This window comes from Nannobrachium achirus (genome assembly GCF_963921795.1).
Source record: "Nannobrachium achirus genome assembly, chromosome: 2".
NCBI classification, from domain to species: Eukaryota; Metazoa; Chordata; class Actinopteri; order Myctophiformes; family Myctophidae; genus Nannobrachium; species Nannobrachium achirus.
In genome coordinates, this window is record NC_137811.1 from 71579030 (window position 1) to 71588899 (window position 9870).

The 9870-nt window shown below is 43.6% G+C and overlaps 1 protein-coding gene across 1 annotated transcript in view; it reads left to right on the plus strand.

The window, feature by feature from the left end:
• The window catches only part of LOC308300267 (uncharacterized protein), a gene marked incomplete at its 3' end in the record, with an annotated part of 83611 nt that extends 74272 nt beyond the window's left edge, over window positions 1-9339 (plus strand). Inside the window, exons 35-42 of the mRNA XM_080744088.1 lie at window positions 3074-3110; window positions 4578-4665; window positions 6654-6710; window positions 6814-6894; window positions 7185-7339; window positions 7597-8393; window positions 8598-8731; window positions 8837-9339. Coding sequence (XP_080600214.1) covers window positions 3074-3110; window positions 4578-4665; window positions 6654-6710; window positions 6814-6894; window positions 7185-7339; window positions 7597-8393; window positions 8598-8731; window positions 8837-9339 — 1852 coding nt within the window. The remainder of the gene's footprint in view (window positions 1-3073; window positions 3111-4577; window positions 4666-6653; window positions 6711-6813; window positions 6895-7184; window positions 7340-7596; window positions 8394-8597; window positions 8732-8836) is intronic.
• Between the last annotated feature and the right edge of the window lie 531 nt (window positions 9340-9870).

The following is a 9870-nucleotide window of genomic DNA, read 5'->3' on the forward strand; positions in this document are numbered from 1 at the left end:
TCATCCGTTCATCACGGTTTGGGTTCGATTCCCCTAAGGGGAATAATATTCAAGGCGAGAGATATCGGCGCATGCGTACTTCAAAGTGTACGGTGAACAGGATACCGTGGATACTCCTCCGTGGATACCCAGTGGATACTCTCTGCATTCAAACGTCTGAGAAATGGTGAAAAAGTCGGATTGAATGCGAAGAGAGCAGTCGAAGCCGGTGGAGCAGCACACAGTCACATACACACACACACAGTGCCAGTGCCACACACAGGGGAGTTGTGCGCGCTGCGCTCATCAGAGTGAGGGCATGTATGGGCATAAAAGTGATTGTATGTATGATGTGAGATGTCAAAGACGTCATAGGACTTTCACATAACGAAAAACAAGCATGTTTGGGCTCTCACAGCATATCTCCATATAAAGTACATGGATTTCCATATATGGGTACCAGGGGTCTGGTCTCCATATATGGGTAACTGGTCTGATATACATCACTGGCCAGATGGCCAAGACATGGCACAACCTCGCCCTTTAGGGCCTCGCCCTGAGGCGTCTTACTATTACTGTATCTACTGTATCTATGCATGTACTGTGTTTTGATGACTAGTTGTGGTTTTATAATGTCACAGTGCGCAGTAGGCGGAAAAACAACGATTAGCCAAACAAGACTAAACAGTGTTTTTTGCTTTTTTACAAAGCTGAATTTTTAACATGGTTGGATGGCTGTTGTTGTTGTTGTTGTAGCTTGATAGCATTGGTGGAGTGCTCACAAGACGACAAGTCACGCAATGGTGGTTGAAACGGTGTTACCGAGAACCGTGGTGTTGACACGGACGATATTTTTGGTGTTAAAAATCTCATACCGTTGCAACCCTAGTTCTTATGATGTTTTAGTATAGTATTGTATATTTGTCTATCATTAAATGTTTTAAAGAATTGAGTAGACAGGCCCCCAGCACCGGCGCCTGAACAATGGAACCAGGGGGAGCCAGTGCTCGGCCAGACCCCCCCCGACCCTCTCCATCATGTATACAAAAACGAAATCACTGTATGCATTCTTTTGCGGTGTTACCAGTCTTGCTTGTTATAAGTGATAGATTTGGGCATGGACCTGGTTGCTTGTTTCTCTTGCATAACCAGGCAACACAGGCGTGGTTTGCCGTGCCTTTGTAGTGTGTACGGAAGTGAATTGGCGCGTGTGTGAGAGAGAGAAAGAAGTTAACAAACAGAGAAATACCTGTTGAAAAGTGTTGTACTGTATTGTTCCTGCTTGACCAAGAGTAATAAGTGATAAGCGTTCTCTGCCAACGATGTATTGACTATTCTATAAAGGTTACCACGTTAAACATCCACGTTTCCAGTCGTTCGCATGGTAACATGTTGTTGGACATTGTGGATTTGTGGCGATGAGTTTTTTATAAGATACTAGACGGTGATTAGGTGTTATTTCAACGCCTACATATTATAAACGGTCTATGTGTATATATATATATACACGTCTATTAGACGTCTAAAATATAGACTGTCTATTCATGGGTTGCATTTGTAGTCCTAAACGGCCATCTTGAGGACCAGTTTGTTAAATATATACATGCCTATTAGACATCTAATCGACGTCTAGTCTTAGCTTAGACGTCTAAAAAACGTTCAAATCTACGTATATGTATATTAGACGTATTTTAGACATGTTTTAGACGTATATTAGATATCTAAGACTGAAAAATGTTGAGGGGGAAGGCCAAACAAAAATCATATTATGAGCCTAATCGTTTATTCGCACTTACTATCAAAACCTCCACCGGCTGTCTGTCTGTCCGTCTGTCTGTCAGTCACACGTCACACTTTTGCCCTGCTCATATCCCATCAATTCTCACATGGCCCTCTTCTACCTCCACCATGAGGCCGATTCTTGCAAAACACATTTTTGGACACTGCTCCTACAATTTTTCCCCTAAATTCACGCAACTCGGTACACAGTATGTCTACACTCATCTCATCAACATGGATCTGTCCCATTTAGCGCCACCTTCAGGCTGATTTTTTAAACCACATTTTTGGACACTACTCCTGCAGATTTGTCCCTAAAATCACACAAATCGCTGCACAGTATGTCTACACTCATGTCATCAACATGGATCTGTCCCATATAGGGCCACCATCAGGCCGACTTTTTCAAACACATTTTTGGACACTGCAACTACAAATTTTGCCCTAAAATCACACAAATCGGTACACACTTGCTCTACACTAATGTCATCAACATGGATCTGTCCCATTTAGCGCCACCTTCAGGCCGATTTTTTATTTTTGGTCACTACTCCTACAGATTTTGCCCTAAAATCAGGCAATTCGCTACACAGCATATCTACACTCATCTCATCAACATGGATCTGTCCCATATAGCGCCACCATAAGGCCGATTTTTTCAAACACATTTTTGGACACTGCTCCTACACATTTTGGCCTAAAATCATGCTGCGACCTGACTGTCGCTTATCTCCCGATTAGGGAGTCTTACTGGTATACACAGTGTTTCTCAATCTTGTTTGGCTTGAGTACCCCCTTTCCCAGATTTTTTTAATCCAAGTATCCGGGTAAAGGACCCGACATTTTACTTTTAAAACGGCAATTAAAACTGTAACTAGTAGTATATCATGCTATGTTCAACACTGTGACCATGACATTTCAGTCCAGTTTTCATGTCAATAACTTCAAACAACATTCAAACACACCCCGTTGCCTGATTCCATGTAATTTAGGTTAGCAACTGTCAGGCTCACAACACGTTTCTCCAAGTATCATCACCAGTAAGACTCCCTAATCGAGAGATTAGCGTGATTTTAGGAGAAATGTGTATGACAGTAAATGTTTTTGGAGCGGTGTGCAAAGCACGGAGCTCCCAGTAAGTGGCTTTCGGTATTTGTCCCGTCTAGTGCGAAAAAATTGTGTTGTTCAGTTCGAACAGGATCTGCGAATGCGCGACTTTACTGCACACACACGCACGCGCGCGCACACACACAGACACACGCACGCAGTGAGTGCAGCCTCTGTGTTGGCAAGCGCATCTCTCACTCTCCCCAAGCCTGCATTCCTCCCTGCCCTCACTCTATTACATCAGAGTAAGTGATCTACTTCCGGGTCATCACCCGTATGTATCGCTAACTTAATACCAAACCACTTGCCAAGATGTACTACATATGTACTAAATATAGCTTAAAATTTCAAACACCCATGTCACTTTTGCAAGATGTCGTTTCCAAACATTGTATTCGTTTCAGTTGTATTCGTTATTACCCTCATCTTTTGCCTTTGTATAAAATAGCCTCAGTGGCCTTGTGGTTAGAGTGAGACTGGGAGGTCGGGGGCTCGATTCCCCGGTCGGGTCATACCAAAGACTGTAAAAATGGGACCCAATGCCTCCCTGCTTGACACTCAGCATCAAGGGTTGGATTGGGGGGGCTGATCACCATTACTGATTCCCGAGTGCGGCACGGCTGCAGCTCACCGCTCCAGGAGATGGGTCAAAGGCGGAGAACAAATTTCAAATCACAGCAATGTGTCTGACTAATAAATACATTATTATTATTATTATTATTATAAATTATTATTATTATACACCACGTCATCGCATCACCAATACTTTATTAACGTCTGTTTACATTATACGCAGTTATTACCGTTGTTTGAGGACGTCTAACCAGCAATGTACAACTACTGACTTCTCAACAAAGAAAGTGCTAGAAAGTGGGCTTGGAACAGTGTTTTGTTTTGATTTTGACATCACGTGATTGGTTTCAGCTTTCCGGTTGTTCTAGCGTAGACACAGGGAACCAGGCTCACTCATATGTTGCGCAAGGGCCTTATCTTTCAATTAATAAATAAAAGTTAATAACGCGGCAAACGCGGCGTGGTCCTCCAATAGTTTTTTTTCTTGTTTAGTGTTGTATTTAGTTCATGGTTCGTTTTATTGCTAGTTTTTAGTGTTTCGTGGTCCTGTAGGCTGCTCTATTTGTCTTTCTGGTCGACGGCCATTGTTTGTGTAGCCTGCCAACATGGGCCGGGGTCGAAAACGAACCCCCCCCCCCCCCCCCCCCCGCCCCAGTAAAACTAGCAGTAACACCGCCGATGGATCCAGTACTTCTACCCAGGGATCAACAGCTACAGCTAGGCCTACTGCTGGATTACGACAACAGACATTGGGTGCTTTTTGATTGATTGAAGAATTTATTAGAAGTTTCATGACAGTACGAATCACGGGTACAAGGTCAACTAAAAGGAGATCCTAGAAAGCTGAGGCTTATTTCCACAGGAACCACACTTTAAGTATCTCATATAACATTGAAAGACAGACGGATAGAACATAGTACTTTATCTAGGATAAAAATGTCTATGGCTGTCTAAAAATGTGAGTGTGAAGACGAAGAGAGAGCGAGTGGGTGCAGAGAAAACCGAGCAGGACCATAATGTTGTGGCTAGAAATGTGAGTGTGAGAGAGCCTACCAGTACCTCGGCTGTTGCAGAGAAATCCGAGCAGGACCATAATGTTGTGGATAATGCGAACCGGCCGCTCGCCACCTCCGTCGTAGAGATCAAAGAGTAAAAAAGACGAGAAATCCAGAGATTCAGACACCAATGCTGACCTCGATGACAGTGAGCCAGAGGATGATGATCACGGTAAGGAACCGATTGTGCGACCCCTCCGCAGCTGCAGAGAGACCCCTCGCGGGGGAATGGAAAGTCCATTCAACTCACAGCAGACATCTCAGTCTGAGGAGTCAGGTAACGTCCCTAAATATATGTATTTAGCACAGTATACAGCCATCTACTGCTATATGATTATGCTGTTACACACAATTGAGCAAAATGAAACTCTGATGAAATGAAACTCAGTTTGCTGGGTTAGATGTGATGGGTGTTTTGTGAACGATTCTTCATAAAATACATTTTTTTTCTTTTTTTGTCATGGAGAGGGGTTAGATAGTGATGGGTAGCTTGTGAGTGATCAGTTCATAACATCTAGTTTTTTTTTCGTGAAAGTGAATGAACTCATTCACTTCTTGAAACTGTTGAACACTGCTGAACACTGAATGTGAACAATCACCCAGTGAACATGATCGGAATCGTCCAATCACTGAAATGAATTTGGTTCCCCATCACCATTATTGCTTGCATCTGTAAATAGGGTTGGGACCCGAAACCGTTTCTTTTTAGGACCCGGTTCCATGATAGCGGGTCCAGAACCGGGTCAATCATTTTTGCCGGTCCGATTCTCTTAACGGGTCTCATCAGCGTGCATTTAATGTGCATTCCATTGCAAGCAGCTGTGGTGACGTCAGGCCACCTCTACAGAAAGAATGCTGGGAATGTCCGTGTCACTGAGCAGCGCGAGTGAGAGCGACGACAACTGAACACACCAACAAGCAGCGTGATAAACAAACAGCATGGTGCAGAAGAGACAGAAGTCTTCCAAGTTTGGCTGTAGGCTACTTCAGCTCACTGGAAGCGCGTTCATTCTGACGTCCATGAGCGGCGCTCGTCGGCTCGTTCGGTCCGCGGTCTTCTGTCCCTGCGTCTTTCTTTTCATTCGCATTTCACATTATGCTCCAAATAACACCCGCAGCTGCAGAAGACCTCGCGAAAGTTGCAGAAGACCTCGCGAAAGCGGACCGAGGCGCTCCTCTGTGCCGTCTGCCTGGGTGCTTCTCTTCTTCCTTGTTACGTCTTGCAAGTTGCAACGCAAGTAAAGCCTGACTACTTCGCTGTGTTGCATGCCGAAAATAGCTGATCTGCAAGCTCACAACGCGTCGCATCCACAAGACAACGTGAGCTTGTAGATCAGCTATTTTAACCAACGCTTAAAGCCTTAAACATACAGATGGGCGCGACGTTTAGAAACCTGACTTCACAATAGCCCCTTTTCCACTGCAGCTTTAGTACCACACCACACCACACCACACCACATGAATATATCTACATTTTCAATTACACAAAAGTAGCCCTATTGGTAAGAAACAAATTGACCCTTAACTGTGATTATATTACTATATATATTTGTATTAAAACAACTATACCTAAATTATTATTTATTTGAACGCCCATTAGGCTTATGTAAACAACTACTGTTAAATGGTCTCAATCGTTCATGTTTTATTTTTCTATAGGACATACAGAAGCGTCAGTGTCAGAAAATATGAAAATATATATATATTGGAACCGTTAAGAGAACCGTTAGGAACCGGAATCGTTAAGAGGGAATCGCTAAGGACTCGGAATCGTTAAAATCCTAACGAGTCCCAACCCTATCTGTAAAGGCAAGGCAGAATCAGTATGCCACCTTGTGGCAACAACATTGTAATATGCTGATGGGATGTATGCAAAAAATGACAATAGACTAAGTTGATTCTGATTCTGATTGTGATTCGTCTGTCATTTAATGTTATATGAGATACTTCAATGGTTTCCTCTGTAAATAAGCCAAGTGCTATTCTAGGATCTTCTTTTAGTTGGCCTTGTACCAGTGAACTGTACCGTCATGAAACTGTACCTTTTTCTATGCAAACTTCTAATAAAGTCTTCAAATCAATCAATCAATCAATCAATCAATCAATGAATCAATCAATCAATGCATGTAATATATGATGTGATTTCAGACTCAAACTCAGACTCTGATTCGTCGGAGGAGGAGGAGATGTTGTCACAGTCTGGTAGCTGTAATGCAGGTAAGAAAGAAAAAGATACAGAGATCTGTTTGTATCTTGCTTTTTATCATTTATACTTTTACAGCATAAAGTCATGTTTTTGTCCACACATCTCATCACTCAGACAACAGGTCCAGGGATGCACCCACAAAGCCCAGGCTGGCACCAGCAAGGCCAAAGGTCAAAGGAAAAGGAAAAGGCAAAGGTAAGTAGTTATCAAATCAAAATAGCACTGTGCCTGCACTTGAATAATAATTGTATTTATTTTGTACACGCACGCACACATGCACAAACACACACACACACACACACACACACACACACACACACACACACACACACACACACACACACACACACACTAAATTACTTTCTCTGATTTATATATTTCTGCTGTGTGTTTGGTGAAAACTAGTTTTCTGCGTGTGTACAAAATAAATACAATTGTCATTTTGTAATTTGTATTTTTATTTTGTACATTTGTATATTCTCCAGGTGCAGCTACAGTGTCTGAGTGGAGGGAAGTGGGGCCTTTGGGCTGGGAGCCTGAGGTTTTCCCATTCACTGCAGACCCAGGGGTCAAGGGTGCTGCAGCAGAACTCCAGTCCACAAAGCCAGTGGACTTTTTACAGCTCTTTCTGACAGATGAGGTGAATAGAATCACAGGATTACAGAATGCATCTATCTAGCTACACACACACACACACACACACACACACACATGCACACACACACACACACACACACACACACACACACACACAACACCCTGATAGAACTGCTACACACACACACACACACACACACACACACACACACACACACACACACACGGCCACAAATGCACCACCGCTCACTTCAAACTTGGGTTTGATTTTATTTCTTTTTTTCTATTTTTCTGCTGCAGATTCTGATTGAAATCGTCCATGAGACCAATCTCTATGCACAGGATGCAATAAAACGGATCCCAGGAAAAAATAAACAGGCCAGGGGACATCGGTGGAAACCCACTGACCTGGTGGAGTTGAAGAAGTTCCTCGGCGTCGTTTTCTTGACGGCTATAGTCAAGAAGCCGAAGTTGTCCGATTTCTGGTCCACTGACGAGTTGGACTACACCCCTTACTTCTCCACAGTCATGTCCAGGAACAGGTTCCAACTCATTTGGGGCTACCTCCATTTCGTTGAGAGTGCGGACAAGGACGACAGGATGCACGAAGTGCGCCCCTTGTTGAATTTCCTGGCAGCAAGATTCAAAGAGCTCTTCCAGCCGCAGCAGAACATCAGCATTGACGAGGGGACCCTCTTGTTCCGTGGGAGGCTGAGTTTCAGAGTATATAATCCTCAGAAGCCCATAAAGTACGGAATAAAGAGCTACGTACTCTCCGACTCCCGCACAGGCTACTGCTTCAACCTCAAGCCCTATTGTGGAAAAAATGCAACCCTCATCGACACCATTGAGTTCCTCCTGGGTGATCTGGCTGGTCATGGCTACATTTTGTGGATGGATAATTTTTACAACAGTATTGCCATGTGTGACAGACTGCTGGAGCTCAAGACCCATGTTTGTGGCACGCTCAGGCGTAACCGAGGGGAGCCACCGTCCATCAGAGAGCTAACCAACCGCGACCTGGGAATCGGCGACACAGTGGCAGTCCACAACGATAGGACCATGGTGGTGGCGTGGCGTGACAAGACAATCATAAGGTTGGTGTCTTCATCATCATCATCATCATCATCATAGCTGATCTACCGATCATCATAGCCGATCTACATCATAGCCGAGCTCACAATGCGTCGCATCGCGACGCGTTGTGAGCTTGTCGCAATGCGACGCATTTTGAGCTTGTAGATCGGCTATCTACAAAATGTGGCAACATTTGTTTTACAAGATGTTCTTGTTGCTTGCAGGGTGGTGTCCACGTTCCACCAGAACGAGATGGACGAGGTCCTGGTGTGGCAGCGAGCCGAGAAAGACAAGGAAGCGATGCAGGTCCCACACCCGAAGCCAGTGGCCATCATCGACTACAATAAGAACATGAACGGTGTGACAAATTGTTTCAAATGTTTTTTATTTTATTTTTTTATTCAAGTCAAATATTTTATTCAAGTCAAATATATGCAACAATGCATGCTCTTTTTGTCCTCAGGTGTCGACAAATTGGACCAAAATATTCAGTATTATCCCTTTGTCAGGAGAACAACCAAGTGGTCCAAAAAGTTTGTGTTCTACACAATGCAGATCTGCATGTTCAACGCATTTGTCATCTACAAATCCAAGGTTCCAGGTGGCAAGGGCACGGGCACATGCAAGAAGCTCCTTGACTTCATGAAGAGCGCCATCAGGGCATGGACCAAACCACCACCAGTGGACCAGCCTCGGCCTGCAGAAGCGGAGGATGTCCCTCTTCCTAGGGAGCCTAGGAGGGTACCTCACACTGACCCTCGGTGCAGGCTGGATGGCCCACTGATAAGCCACAAAATGGAGAAGTTTGGGCAGACCAGGAACAAGATCATTGTAATGAGAAGATGCAGGGTCTGTGCCAGGAACAAGAAGAGATGTGAGACCAGATACTACTGCACCAAGTGCAAAATTCCCCTATGCAGGAATAACTGTTACGCCATCTACCACACAGTGCAGAAGTACTACTGATTTTGAGGGGTCCATTTGTACCGTATGCTCCAAGCCACACACATATGCACACACACACACGCACGCACGCACACCCACGCAACCCTGAAAAGAAAAGTGTGAAAAACATTGTGAAAACGTGTGCCGAAAATATGGTCTCTCAATAAAAAAAAAGAAAAAAAAATCACCGGTAGAGGGGGCTAAAGAGCTCCCCAACCCTTTCCTCAAGACAGATATACTTGTACAGTATGTGTGTGGGTTTATTGTGAAATGTTTGTTGTAATGTTTGTAGGGTTTATGGAATTTATTTTTTTGGTGGTTTTGTGTGATTTTGAAATGTTTGTTGAAATGTTTGTTTGTAATGTTTATGGAAAAGATGTGTTTTGTGTCATGTATGACAAAAAAAAAGAAAGGAAAAAAAAAATGTGTAATGATGTTGACTTTGCAATGTTTAATACATGAAACAAACTGCAAATAAAAACAATTAAGTAAAAAAAAAACACAGTACACAGTACATTGGTGCAGTCAGCACATCTACACAGCTTTGCATCA